The following is a 15,294-nucleotide window of genomic DNA, read 5'->3' on the forward strand; positions in this document are numbered from 1 at the left end:
CTAAGAAACAGCATCATAATTCTGTGAGCAGGCTGCTGAAAACATGGAAATGGCAGAACCAAAACACACTTAATTCAATCAAACACAAATAGCACTGCTTATTACATCCGTAATAACAATAAGAGTGTTTTCCTAAACACAACACACAGCTAATATGTTTAAGGAAGTTCAAAGGCAATAAGATAATTGAACCAACAACAGTTCACTGATCGGAGTGGTCAATGATGCCTAGTTTGACATGAGTGGGTAGAACTCTCGACCCCAGCAGTGATTCCTTTTCTTGAAATGACTTGTTATGGATTTACAACAGCTGCTCAATAAACTGTGTTTGTGATTATATTCAAGTTTGTATTCCACTATCCAAAGTGTGCAGTGAGGTCGTCTTGCCGTTAATAGTCATTTTGGAGACATAAATTCGAAGTTTCATAAATGCAAACAAAGACCACTCGCATTTTTCGCATTTTTCGCATTTAATTCACGTTCGCGTTAATTTCAAGATTTACAGTATTTTACAACTTACATCAGAGAAGAAATCCCAGGGAACAGGATCTGCATCCTCTTCCTGTAGGTACTGTGCCCAGTCGAACTGGCGGCCATAGTCTGCAATATACACACATGACGTTGGTTGGTTGGTTTGTTGTTTAACGCCGCACTCAGCAATATTCCAGCTATAAGACGGCGGTCTGTAAATAATCGAGTCTGGACCAGACAATCCAGTGATTGATGTCATGGGCATTGATCCACGCAATTGGGATCGATGACATGCATCAACCAAGTCAGCGAGCCTGACCACCCGATGCCGTTAGTCGCCTTTTTGACAAGCATAGTCACCTTTTACGGCAAGCATGGGTTACTGAAGACCTATTCTACCCCAGAATCTTAACGGGGCCACACATGACGTAACACTGGTACATGAAGTTACGCTAAGTCCGTGCAGCATTGGGACGTATCACGTGAGTTTAACAGTGAGTGAATGTGTGACTTGTGTTTAACACAACTTTGAAAAGGATTTCAGTTATATCATAATAAGTCAGCCCAATGTGGGAGGAAAGCCAAAAGTGATGCATGTCTTAGACGTTTAATACTTCGGTGAAACCAATGAGCACAGGTATGGTGCTGACAAACCTAGAAAAGTAAGGTAACAAATGTTATATTTGGGAAACAGTAAGTTGTAGCAAGATCATGAGGGGTACATTGGCTGTTACGCATTCCACGTTAGGTTTTATACCACGAGCCGCCATGTTTTAATATGACACTGTAAAACAATTCAACCAAAATTGATAGAAAACAGCTGTTAGATTGAGCTGTTTTTAACTTGTGCTATGTCACGTGACTTCCACTGACTCGGAAAAAGCGTTCAGCTTCTTGCTTGGAAGCGGGGTATAAGGGAATTATTCTGTCTTTCAGAAATCCTCGTGGAGCCTAAATTGCTCAGGGTGGAGTATAAGGGATTTATTCCCTGAGAAATTTATTCCCATCCAAGGTGGGATACATCATATTTCATCTAGATCACGGGACTGATCAGATCTTGTCATTCTGACTTGGACGTTTGATGAAAGAATTTGTAAATGTACACAAAAATATTAACTTTAAAGCCTGCAGATGTAAACATGATTCAGAAACGGACAATAACATGGTACCAGGTTGTACAAAAATCTGAATGCCGACATTGACGTATTTTGACCAAAACCTATTACCGTATTCGACATAATAAGCCCCCGCTCTAATAAGCGCCCACGGCAATATTTGCTGATATATTGGCTAGTGAACAATCCCAATTAGCACCCCTACCACTTGATCAATGTACAGAAGACTTATTTATTCGCGTAAAATACGCACTCATGTGTTATATGCACCCTTAATTATTGGGAATTAAATTCTGGAAACTTATATCTGTTGTTTATAAATATTTCAGGCTGTCAGCAACGAAATTTATCTTTCAACTCTGTTTTTTTTCACGAAAATAATATTCAGAAAATTATAAATGTCTGAATATTTTTTAAGAAAGTGCAATCAAATATGTTTGTGAGATTTTTCTATTTCGTGACCTTGACCTTTGACATTGTCATGCCAAACGCCAAAAGAATCCCCTTCGTCATTTGGAAGAAATACCCTAATGTCTTCCCTAATATATTACTTATAGACAGTCGTGATGAAGCTGTGACATTGTGAATGACCTACTTTTAGGAGCCTGCAGCTTCGGGGAGTACTGCTTGTTGCTGCGTCCGACAGCCGCCATGTATCCAAGAGGGTGAAGATTCTTCACATCTGGTTGTGTCCAATAATCATACTTGGATGTCCAGCCATCAAAATGGATTAACAACTGACCATCTTCTGCAATTTCCGCTGTACAGAAACATGGAAATATGTAAAAGCACATCACAGAGACAATAAACGCAAGAAATAAACACTAGGAAGGAAACACTGAGAAACGGCATAAGAAATAAACATAAAAAGTAAAACCAAAAATTGAATACCAGGAATGAACACAAGAAATGAATACAAACTAGAATTTGTTTTTACTCATACAAACATATCTCTACCCCCTTCTTCTGTTTTAGCTTAGTTCAAGATGTAACTATTGAATGTGTTTGCGATTCTAAAAAACAGTAATAGTAAATCATAGTCTGCAAAGATAACGTTTCATGCATTTTGGGGGGAAGAGAGAACTGTCATTGCAATAAATACGAAAAATAAACACTTGGAATGAACACTGAGAATGAACACAAGGAATGAACACAAGGGATAAACACAAGGAATGAACACAAGGGATGAACACAAGGGATGAACACAAGGATTAACACAAGGAATGAACACAAGGAATGAACACAAGGGATGAACACTAGGAATGAACACAAGGGATGAACGCAAGGGATGAACACAAGCAATGAACACAAGGGATGAACACAAGGAATGAACACAAGGGATGAACACAAGGAATGAACACAAGGGATGAAAACAAAGAATGAACACAAGGGATGAACACAAGGAATGAACACCAGGGATGAACATAAGGAATGAGCACAAGGAATGAACACAAGGGATGAACACAAGTGATGAACACAAGGAATGAACACAAGGGATGAACACAAGGAATGAACACAAGGGATGAACACAAGGAATGAGCACAAGGGATTAACACAAGGAATGAGCACAAGGAATGAACACAAGGGATGAACACAAGGGATGAACACAAGGAATGAACACAAGGGATGAACACAAGGGATGAACACAAGGAATGAACACAAGGGATGAACACAAGGGATGAACACAAGGAATGAACACAAGGGATGAACACAAGGAATGGACACAAGGGAGGAACACAAGGAAATGAACACAAGGGAGGAACACAAGAGATGAACACAAGGAATGAACACAAGGGATGAACACAAGGGATGAACACAAGGAATGAACACAAGGAATGAACACAAGGGATGAACACAAGGAATGAACACAAGGGAGGAACACAAGGGATGAACACAAGGAATGAACACAAGGAATGAACACAAGGAATGAACACAAGGGATGAACACAAGGAATGAACACAAGGGATGAACACAAGGAATGAACACAAGGGATGAACACAAGGGATGATCACAAGGAATGAGCACACGGGATTAACACAAGGAATGAGCACAATGAATGAACACAAGGAATGAACACAAGAGATGAACACAAGGAATGAACACAAGGAATGAACACAAGGAATGAACACAAGGGATGAACACAAGGAATGAACACAAGTGATGAACACAAGGAATGAACACAAGGGATGAACACAAGGAATGAACACAAGGGATGAACACAAGGAATGAGCACAAGAGATTAACACAAGGAATGAGCACAAGGAATGAACACAAGGGATGAACACAAGGAATGAACACAAGTGATGAACACAAGGAATGAACACAAGGGATGAACACAAGGAATGAACACAAGGGATGAACACAAGGAATGAACACAAGGGAGGAACACAAGGGATGAACACAAGGAATGAACACAAGGGAGGAACACAAGAGATGAACACAAGGAATGAGCACAAGGAATGAACACAAAGGATGAACACAAGGGAGGAACACAAGGAAACGAACACAAGGGAGGAACACAAGAGATGAACACAAGGAATGAACACAAGGAATGAACACAAAGGATGAACACAAGGGATGAACACAAGGAATGAACACAAGGGATGAACACAAGGAATGAACACAAGGAATGAACACAAGGGATGAACACAGGGGATGAACACAAGGAATGAACACAAGGGATTAACACAAGGGATGAACACAAGGAATGAACACAAGGGATGAACACAAGGAATGACACAAGGGCAGTCTGTTAATGAGGGTTGAATGGAGGGAGGTCAGTCTGTTAGTGAGGGTTTAATGGAGGGAGGTCAGTCTGTGAGGGTTGAATGGAGGGAGGTCAGTCTGTTAGTGAGGGTTGAATGGAGGAGGTCAGTCTGTTTGTGAGGGTTGAATGGAGGAGGTCAGTCTGTTTGTGAGGGTTGAATGGAGGAGGTCAGTCTGTTAATGAGGGATGAATAGAGCAAGGTGTGTTTTTAACACTCTGCTACAAAAAGGAACAAGTATTTCTACTGAAACATGGCTTTGAACAAATAAAAAAGAAATTGAAACCAATAATCTTCTACATCTTTGACAAAGAGAACGTACCAACAGTTGCCACACATACAAGGGAAGGGTTCAGCAAGTCCAGGGCTTCTAGCCTCATGCCTTTCTTCACCTCCAGGTTAGCTTGCTGGAAAGTCAAAATTGAGTAACTAAAGGTTGTGATGCGAAATACGTTTGAACTGAATTTAACTATAGTGACGTCATCTTATTGTTCTAAGGTTTCTTTAAAGAGTGGAAAATCCTCAGTTTGCTAGCATCCTTGTTCACTGGACATTCTGGATGTGGTGAAATACATGTCGTAAATATGTGATCCACAGAAACACCCACAGGATATTATTTGGTCAGTTCCATAATAAGTTTCAATATACCCATGAAGATCCAAGCTACAATATCTCTTTAGCAACCCAGGCTTGCCATAAAAGGCGACAATGCTTGTTGTAAGAGGCGACTAACGGGATTGGGTGGTCAGGCTCGCTGACTTGGTGGATGCATGTCATCGTATTTCAATTGCGTGGATCGATGTTCATGATGTCAATCACTCTATTGTCTAGTCAAGACTTGATAGCTGGAATATTGCCGAGTGCAGCGTGAAACAACAAACAAACAACAATCAAGTTACAATAGAAATAAACATTCAGCAACCTACAAGCCATACCATGGCTGCCAATAACCATCGATTAATAATATTATGACATGCATTCAAGACTGACCACCTGATGCCAAGTTACATGAAGAAATATGGTTTGGTTTTCAAGACTTGCTCCGGAAATGAGGACTACCCCCATTTCCAGCCTAAGTCAGAGTCATTGCCATGGAATTTCAAAAATATTTTTGCTGAAATCCCCAAACTATCAAAGGCACCAGTTCACCAATAAACCTATCTATGTGCAAGTTACGCGAAGAAATATGGTATGGTTTTAAAGATCTGCTCCGGAAATGAGAACTACCGCCATTTCCAGCCAAAATCAAAGTTGTTGCCAAGGAAACTCAAAAAGTATTTTTGTTGAAAACTCCAAATTATCGAAAGGCACCAGTTCACCATCAGACCTATGTATGTACTAAGTTTGGTGAAGAAATATTGTACGTTTCTTAAGATCTGGTCCAGATACGACATCTTGCACAGGCAGACAGACGGACACATGGAAGGACGGACTGATGATGTCCATTTTAATACCATAGCCCGCAAACCGCTTTGTGGGGATAATTGTAAGGAGAAAATGAAATCATAGGGAAATATAGGGGAAGTCTGAAAATATAGGATTTTATAGGAATGGGATGCCTGTGACAACGATATGAAACAGCTTACCATGAAACTGTATCCATTCAAGGTAAAAGAACACCTGCCATCAACCCACAGTCTCAGTGGCATGATTGGTACTGCTATTCGCTCTACATTTCCATGGCCAACTTTGAACTTGACCATCATTTTGTCTTCTGTATCTGCAGCAAGAGTGAAGGTCACCGGAACTCCTGTTGTTTTAACAGCGCTCTTCAACTTGAAGTTATTTCTCTTGCCATTATCCATTGCAAAACCCTCACCATTAGCAAGGTCAAAGATCGCAGCTTCTTCATCCTTTGGAGAGCTAAGTTGAGAACAAAGTTTCATATTCTTTGAATAAAGTTAAAATGAGTTGAATTTTGTGTCATGATACCATTAGAAATACCCTTATGCATTTGCAAAACAAAAAATATGAGTTTTGAGCAAAGGAAAATATTCTCACCCATGAGCGAAATATTTTAATATCGCCCCAAATGAGTTGGATTAAGTTAAAATGAGTTGAAATATGTTTCATGATACTTTTAGAAACACCTTTATATATTTCCAAAACAAAAACATGAGTTTTGAGCCAGAGAAAATATTCTCGCCCATGGGCCACTCTTCACCATATGGGCAACATAGTTACAATTTTGAGTTTTCGAACCATTTTTTCTCCATTTTTTCTTCCTTTATATGTACCCATGAAAACAGCATGTTTAATTTCGGTCAAATACCTTTGACCGAGACTGGCCACAGCATGGAGAGTTTCTGGACAAATGGGTTTCCAGAATTAAAATGGGATGCGTTATTTTAAGTTTAAGAGACAGAAAGCTTGGAATTTTGCGCCTCTCTATATATAAGGCTGTGACGTCATATTTTTTGCGTCACAATGAGCAATATGTCATAACAGTGACGAGCGGTGTAGAACTAAATTCAATTTAGCGTGGTCAAATCTACAGATAACCTACACTGAAAACACTGTAGATTTATCTCCTGATAATACTTCTAAGAATTCAAGCACATGTACACCAGCAAGAGACATGTCACTTCTATTTCTTCAGGTTCATGGAAAGTGTGTTAGAAACATCAAATTGTTTATATATGTTGTTTCAAATTGTTATTTCTGTTTAAAAATTGGTCAAAGCCTGCTCATCTTTGGCCCTCCCCTATTTCCTGCTTTCCCATTTCTCAGTCAAGACTTTTATGCTTTACATATACCGTATTTGACGTAATAAGCGCCCGTCTCTAATAAGCGCCCACCGCGATATTTGCTAATATACTGGCTAGTGAACAATCCCAATTAGCACCCCTTCCAGTCAATGTACACAAGACATATTTATTCGTGTATTATACACACTCGTGTGTTATATATATATGCACCCTTAGTTAGGGCAATTCAATTCTGGAAAATATATCTGTCGTGTACAATACGCACAGACTTTTCTTTTGTATCATTTCGGGCTGTCAGCATGAACCACGAAATTTTCAATCTTTCAACTCTGTTTCTTTTTTTACCAAAATTATATTATAATAAGAGGCCCCTATTTCTAATTTTGAGAGCACCCTGGGCGCTTATTACGTCGAATACGGTAGTGCCCTGTGTGAAACTGACACAATGTCCCTGTGTGTTTGGAGTTATCTTTAACTGATATAGTTATATACATAAAGGATAAGTTTACAAACAATGAAAGAACGACTGAATCAAACTTGCTTGGACTGACAATTCACCCACTCTAATGCTTCAGGTTGAACTTACACAAACTTCAGTTTGACATTGCTGTTGTCAGAGGACAAGAAGGTGAAGGTCAGGCTGGAGTTTTCACTCAGCGTCAGAGGTGATCTCATTTGAGCCATTCCCCCTTGTTCAAGGACAACAACTGATCCTTCCATTTTACCCTTGACAAGCTTCAAATTATTTTCTGCGAGGAAACTTGGCTGAAGGCTATCTTGTGCTGTCTGAAAGTGTAGAAAGATAAAAATCCATCAATGTGCAGAAGGACTGGTGTTGTACCAGTTGAGCTCCTATCCAATGGTATTTACAGCAGTTGAGCTATTTCATTGAACTCTAAAACACAAAATACGCCACAAACAAGGATATACTCATGGAAACAAATAAGGGAACAGCTTAACATGGAGGCATGACTTTCACTCCTTCACTCAATCCTACAGACACACTGACCCAATCAATCAGTGACTCGAGAACAACTCAGGCTACTCACTAACTCTCTCACACAAAGGCACTCACTCACATAAACGCACTCACCCACCCTCTGTCCCTCCCTCACTCACTCACTCACCCACCCCTACACCCCAAAACAACCACTCACTCACATAAGTGCAATCACTCACTCAATCACCCACCCAAACACACACACACACACCCAAACATCCACCAACCCACCCAAACATCCACTCACTCACTTGCTCACTCAAACCCCACCTACCATCCCACCCAAACACCCATCCACTCATGCACTCACTCACTCACTCACTCAAAGCCCACCCACCATCCCACCCAAACACCCAGCCACCCACCCACTCACCCACTCACCTTGGACAGTTGTGCTGCGGTACTGGTCAGTCCACAGTGCTCACACAGCGTCTTGCCTCCCAAAGTCTTCTCCATGGAGGGGAACTTATGGCCATACAGCACTGTGCTGGACTTGCCTGAAACAAAGTCCCACGATATCATTACCACACAACTGTTGTACATATTTCACACTGCCTCAGTACATTATCAGGTTGCATATGCGTGTGTGCGTGCGTGCGTGTGTGCGTGCGTGCGTGCAGTGAGTACTAATGCCGATGATAAATCGGGAGAGAACAATGAAGAATGAAGCGTGGTTTATTTCACGATAAAAAAATTCTACTTTGATAAACGCAATGGCCGAATGATTGCATCCAAAAGTGGGAGAGATATGACAATTGGTACAGGTAATCAAGGATTGTGAGAATACTCGGGAAATACCCACATGTGCATAAAATGGAATTGTCCGACATTGCCGCGGTCGGATTCTATTGAGAGAGTCATCATTAATTTAAATACGGGTAAAATATATTTAAAGCTTGTACATTTTATCATCATCCTTAAAAAGGTTGTACATAATGTTGATATCTCATTTAAGAAATAAACAACTTGTGGTTGTTGTTTATTATACAGTAAAACAACTCCCACTCATCGTTGATATCATTAAAATATCTCGCTTCCGTTAAACTTAAGATCTGAAGACATCCCATTATGGGTCACATCACAAGAACCTTCCATCCGACCGTTTTCTAATCATACCACCCCGGTAAGGTTAATATGGGGTATTCCGAACAACAGTTACAGGCTGTTTGACTGATTACGAACAACAGTTACAGGCTGTTTGACTGATTCCGAACAACAGATACAGGCTGTTTGACTGATTCCGAACAACAGATACAGGCTGTTTGACTGATTCCGAACAACAGTTACAGGCTGTTTGACTGATTCCGAACAACAGTTACGGGCTGTTTGACTGATTACGAATGACAGTTACGGGCTGTTTGACTGATTCCTAACAACAGTTACAGGCTGTTTGACTGATTCCGAACAACAGTTACGGGCTGTTTGACTGATTCCGAACAACAGTTACAGGCTGTTTGACTGATTCCGAACAACAGTTACAGGCTGTTTGACTGATTCCGAACAACAGATACAGGCTGTTTGACTGATTACGAATGACAGTTACAGGCTGTTTGACTGATTACGAATGACAGTTACAGGCTGTTTGACTGATTCCGAACAACAGATACAGGCTGTTTGACTGATTACGAATGACAGTTACAGGCTGTTTGACTGATTCCTAACAACAGTTACAGGCTGTTTGACTGATTACGAATGACAGTTACGGGCTGTTTGACTGATTCCGAAAGACAGTTACGGGCTGTTTGACTGATTCCGAATGAGTGAGTGAGTGAGTGAGTGAGTGAGTGAGTGAGTGAGTGAGTATGGTTTTACGCCGTTTTTAGCAATATTCCAGCAATATCACGGCGGGGGACACCAGAAATGGGCTTCACACATTGTACCCATGTCGGGAATCGAACCCCGGTCTTCGGCGTGACGAGCGAACGCTTTAACCACTAGGCTACCCGACAGCCCCTGCCCCAATTGGAGGAGCTGTCTGGGATCCGGTTAATATGTCATAGGGAAAGGGTTAGAAATGACAATTACGGGCTGTTTGATTCCAACGACAGTTACCGGCTGTTTGATTCCGAACGACAGTTACTGGCTGTTTGACTAATTCCGAATGATACACATCGTCTATCTTTTGCTTCAATGGGATAAACAACTGAATCAAAATACTTTCCATAGTCCGGGGGAAGTACTGTCATACAATTTCTGCCATAATTATAGTAGACATTTTTCTTTGGTTCAGTTATCAAATTTTGAATCAAGAACTTTGTCAAAATGTTTTTGAAGCATAGTCTGGAAAGGAAGTTACCATTTTGAAACTAGTGCCATCAACTGTTTCAAAGCTGCTCTCTGATTGGTTAATGTTGAGCTTTATGTTAGTCACTTCACTGGTTGGTCAAAATTCGCAAAAGGTCTTTCTGCGTAATCGATGTCCTCACATCTATTTTTAGCTGAAGTGAGAACTAAGATCTGGTTTTGATGAGATTAACTCATTGTTTATTTCTAAAATAACAAATGTTTTAGTGTTCCTCAAAAGGAATCGTGGCAAAACTTGTCCAAGAATACTTACTTTGGCTTTCTTTATCTGCATTAACAGCAGCCTACAAAACGAGAGATATAGGGAGGGATTAAATGAAATTCTGGATCAGGTTTCAGAAAACAAAATCTTGCATCTGACACAGTAAATCTGGAAAGTGTTCTGTTAAGGAAAGTATTGCGGAAACTGTGAGTGACACACACAAGACTTAGTTTCATTATGCAATAATTTTCCTGCCCAACATTGAAAGGAGACATATTTCTTTTAGTCACTTCAACACACAGTGCATGGTTTGGCGAGATCGTTCTGGGACAGGATGTAGGTGGTCACCAGGTGATGCTGTAGAGATGGACACTCACCAGGTAGGAGAGATCGTTCTGGGACAGGATGTAGGTGGTCACCAGGTGATGCTGTAGAGATGGACACTCACCTGGTAGGAGAGATTGTTCTGGGACAGGATGTAGGTGGTCACCAGGTGATACTGTGGGGGGTAAACTCACCTGGTAGGAGAGATCGTTCTGGGACAGGATGTAGGTGGTCACCAGGTGATACTGTAGAGATGGACACTCACCTGGTAGGAGAGATCGTTCTGGGACAGGATGTAGTTGGTCACCAGGTGATACTCTGGAGATGGACACTCACCAGGTAGGAGAGATGTACTGGGACAGGATGTCGGTGGTCACCAGGTGATACACTGGAGATGGACACTCACAAGGTAGGAGAGATCGTTCTGGGACAGGAGGTAGGTGGTCACCAGGTGATACTGTAGGGGGAAAACTCACCAGGTAGGAGAGATTGTTCTGGGACAGGATGTGGGTGGTCACCAGGTGATACTGTAGAGATGGACACTCACCTGGTAGGAGAGATCGTTCTGGGACAGGATGTAGGTGGTCACCAGGTGATACTGTAGAGATGGACACTCACCTGGTAGGAGAGATCGTTCTGGGACAGGAGGTAGGTGGTCACCAGGTGAAACTGTAGAGATGGACACTCACCTGGTAGGAGAGATTGTTCTGGGACAGGATGTAGGTGGTCACCAGGTGATACTGTAGAGATGGACACTCACCAGGTAGGAGAGATCGTTCTGGGACAGGATGTAGGTGGTCACCAGGTGATACTGTGGTGGGAAAACTCACCTGGTAGGAGAGATCGTTCTGGGACAGGATGTAGTTGGTCACCAGGTGATACTGTAGAGATGGACACTCACCAGGTAGGAGAGATCGTTCTGGGACAGGATGTAGGTGGTCACCAGGTGATACTGTAGAGATGGACACTCACCAGGTAGGAGAGATGTACTGGGACAGGATGTGGGTGGTCACCAGGTGATACTGTAGGGGGAAAACTCACCAGGTAGGAGAGATTGTTCTGGGACAGGATGTGGGTGGTCACCAGGTGATACTGTAGAGATGGACACTCACCTGGTAGGAGAGATCGTTCTGGGACAGGATGTAGGTGGTCACCAGGTGATACTGTAGAGATGGACACTCACCTGGTAGGAGAGATCGTTCTGGGACAGGAGGTAGGTGGTCACCAGGTGAAACTGTAGAGATGGACACTCACCTGGTAGGAGAGATTGTTCTGGGACAGGATGTAGGTGGTCACCAGGTGATACTGTAGAGATGGACACTCACCAGGTAGGAGAGATCGTTCTGGGACAGGATGTAGGTGGTCACCAGGTGATACTGTGGTGGGAAAACTCACCTGGTAGGAGAGATCGTTCTGGGACAGGATGTAGTTGGTCACCAGGTGATACTGTAGAGATGGACACTCACCAGGTAGGAGAGATCGTTCTGGGACAGGATGTAGGTGGTCACCAGGTGATACTGTAGAGATGGACACTCACCAGGTAGGAGAGATGTACTGGGACAGGATGTGGGTGGTCACCAGGTGATACTGTAGAGATGGACACTCACCTGGTAGGAGAGATCGTTCTGGGACAGGATGTAGGTGGTCACCAGGTGATACTGTAGAGATGGACACTCACCTGGTAGGAGAGATCGTTCTGGGACAGGATGTAGGTGGTCACCAGGTGATACTGTAGAGATGGACACTCACCTGGTAGGAGAGATTGTTCTGGGACAGGATGTGGGTGGTCACCAGGTGATGCTGTAGAGATGGACACTCACCTGCTAGGAGAGATCGTTCTGGGACAGGATGTAGGAGGTCACCAGGTGATACTCTGGAGATGGACACTCACCAGGTAGGAGAGATTGTTTTGGGACAGGATGTAGTTGGTCACCAGGTGATACCCTGGAGATAGACACTCACCTGGTAGGAGAGATTGTTCTTGGCCAAGATGTAGTTGGTCACCAGGTGATACTGTTGGAAGGTAAACCAGAGGACCTGTAGCGATGCAGATTCGTTGTGCCCCTTCACGCAGTCCACACGTAGCAGGATAGAGTTCCCATCTGACACACACAAACATCACAGTTAACCCACCTCTTGATTTGTTGAAAAAATTCCTAAATATTTCAAAGGGTAGACCCGGGGCGAACCGGGATTCAAACCCACAATCATAGGTTTCTGGCGTGTCCAAGGGACGCAACTCTGCACAGGGAATCAAGGTGCTGACACGACTGGGCAACCTGTGCCCCCCTGATGTTAATGAGATTGCCCAGGCTGTAAAACAAGGAGTAACACTGTATTATTACTCCCAATACCATACTCCAGAACATATTTCAATACTGACCTTTCTTGACTGTCACTTCTGCCACGCCATCGTGAAGAACTACTCCATGACTCCACAGCATCACCGGTGTGTGGAGCTTGAGCACTGCCGCCAGCACCAAGTGAAACAAAGCTGTAGAGAGCTGATGGGGGAACGAGTACAGACATGACACCGTCAAGCTGTGGGCTTCATGGCTCTTCTGATGAAAGTGAGTCTACAGAAAAAAATAACAGTTTCAGAAAAACTTTACACACCTATGGGGCTTTGATGTTACTTGTGTGTAAGAAGCTAAGTAACTTTGGCTGCTTTTTACAGCATTTCTTTTACATCAGGGCCCTTCAGCTTGATGCAGGCGAAAGCTGAAGAGTAAGTGAGTGAGTTGTTTTAACGCCGCTTTGTATTCCAGTTACATCACAGCATGTCAGCTTAATGTTGGAGGAAAGCCTGAAGTGAAGCAGGTCTCAGACTACTACTTTGGTTAAACCCACGAGCACTGGTATGGTTCTGACAAACCTAGAAACATAATGGGGTTGAATTGGGGTGATCATAGGTTTCTGGCGCCCAAGGAACACAAATGTGAAAAGCAAATTGCAGCTCCCTAGACGACTGGGCCACCTGGGCCCCACAAAAGCGTGACTACCTTTTTTCAGTTGTCACCTACTGAGCATTGGAGATAGATCTATATACCCACATGAGGCATTCATGGAATATAAATGTAACATAAATGGAAGGTACAGGGTGCATGTCGGCGATAGACTGACTTAATATAAAATATGTCATTAAAGTACTTCCAAAACACAATGCCATACTTACCGGCAACCTTAATCTACACCTAATATATTGTCAAGATTTCCATTTTGTTTCCTGAACGTGCTTATTGCTTATTGCCTTTATAAAAATCGGATTAATAACCATTCTACCATGAATTTGGAAATTACTTGATTTTGATTGGTCTATCAGAGGTTGTTAAATCACAATAAACCCCCTCTGATTGAAACAGACGATTTGAAGGCTGCATCACTGCAGAAGCTTATATTCATAGAATAGTACTTTTTTTAGTCATTGCTGGTAGGCAAATTTGAATAATTATATAAAAATTATAGGTTTCAAACTGCAAAGTTGCGGTTACTACAATATTCAAGTAATGTGTGGCAATACATTTTGTGCAGAAAGCACGACAGAAATCTACAAAGAGAATGTATTTTAAGTTTGGGGGACAACAAAGAGCTGGGAATTTGGCGCCCTCTCTATTTACAACTGTGATGTTATATCTTTTGCGCCACAATCAGCGATAGGACGTCATAGGGGTGCCCGCCTCATGTTAGCTCAACAAGTTGCCTTGCTTACCCGGTTTATGCTTTCACTGCCTGTCATAGATTCGAATGAAGTATTACAGGGTAAATAAACTGCTTGAGCACATACTGTGTTTTCCATGTAGAGCTAGGTAAGCTGTTGAATTAACTGCGCTAAATTTTACATTTGAAACCTCACGCTGCAAATTCAATTTAGCATGGTTAAATTTACAGGTAAACTAGCTCTACATTGAAAACACAGTATGTTTATCTCTTAAATATTTGAAGCCTCTTTGATGGTGCCTGTCGTGTGCCGACCTGCTAAACAAACATCGTCATGCATTGATGCTGTCTGGTAAGTGGAGCAGAATTGTGTGAAGTTGCATTGTCAGTGAAACTAGAAGCCTGATTTTCAGATAAATGGTGTGAGTGAGTGAGTTTGGTTTTACGCGGCTTTTAACAGTATTCCAGTTATATCGCGGCATGTCAGCTTAATGTGGGAGGAAAGCCTGAAGTGACGCAGGTCTCAGACGTTTACCACTTCGGTGAAACCCATGAGCACGGGTATGGTGCTGACAAACCTAGAAATAGAATCGAGGTGAACCAGGATACGAACACACAATCATAGGTTTCTGGCATGCACAAGGAATGCAACTCTGCACAGCGAATCAGTGTGCCTTAGACGACTGGGCAGGCAGGGTTTCAGGATGATTGTTTGTTTGTTTGTTTGTTTGTTTGTTTGTTTGTTTGT

At 42.3% G+C, this 15,294-nt stretch overlaps 1 protein-coding gene across 1 annotated transcript in view; it reads right to left on the reverse strand.

The window, feature by feature from the left end:
- The window catches only part of LOC139477756 (uncharacterized), a 98,371-nt gene that overhangs the window by 49,045 nt on the left and 34,032 nt on the right, over positions 1-15,294 (reverse strand). Inside the window, exons 16-24 of the mRNA XM_071260163.1 lie at positions 13,273-13,465; positions 12,852-12,991; positions 10,617-10,647; positions 8,441-8,556; positions 7,646-7,845; positions 5,938-6,214; positions 4,674-4,758; positions 2,182-2,346; positions 521-600 (exon numbers count right to left, since the gene is read on the reverse strand). Coding sequence (XP_071116264.1) covers positions 521-600; positions 2,182-2,346; positions 4,674-4,758; positions 5,938-6,214; positions 7,646-7,845; positions 8,441-8,556; positions 10,617-10,647; positions 12,852-12,991; positions 13,273-13,465 — 1,287 coding nt within the window. The remainder of the gene's footprint in view (positions 1-520; positions 601-2,181; positions 2,347-4,673; positions 4,759-5,937; positions 6,215-7,645; positions 7,846-8,440; positions 8,557-10,616; positions 10,648-12,851; positions 12,992-13,272; positions 13,466-15,294) is intronic.

Source organism: Haliotis cracherodii, unplaced genomic scaffold, assembly GCF_022045235.1.
Source record: "Haliotis cracherodii isolate W230 unplaced genomic scaffold, xgHalCrac1.p SCAF_35, whole genome shotgun sequence".
In the NCBI taxonomy this organism is placed as follows: Eukaryota; Metazoa; Mollusca; class Gastropoda; order Lepetellida; family Haliotidae; genus Haliotis; species Haliotis cracherodii.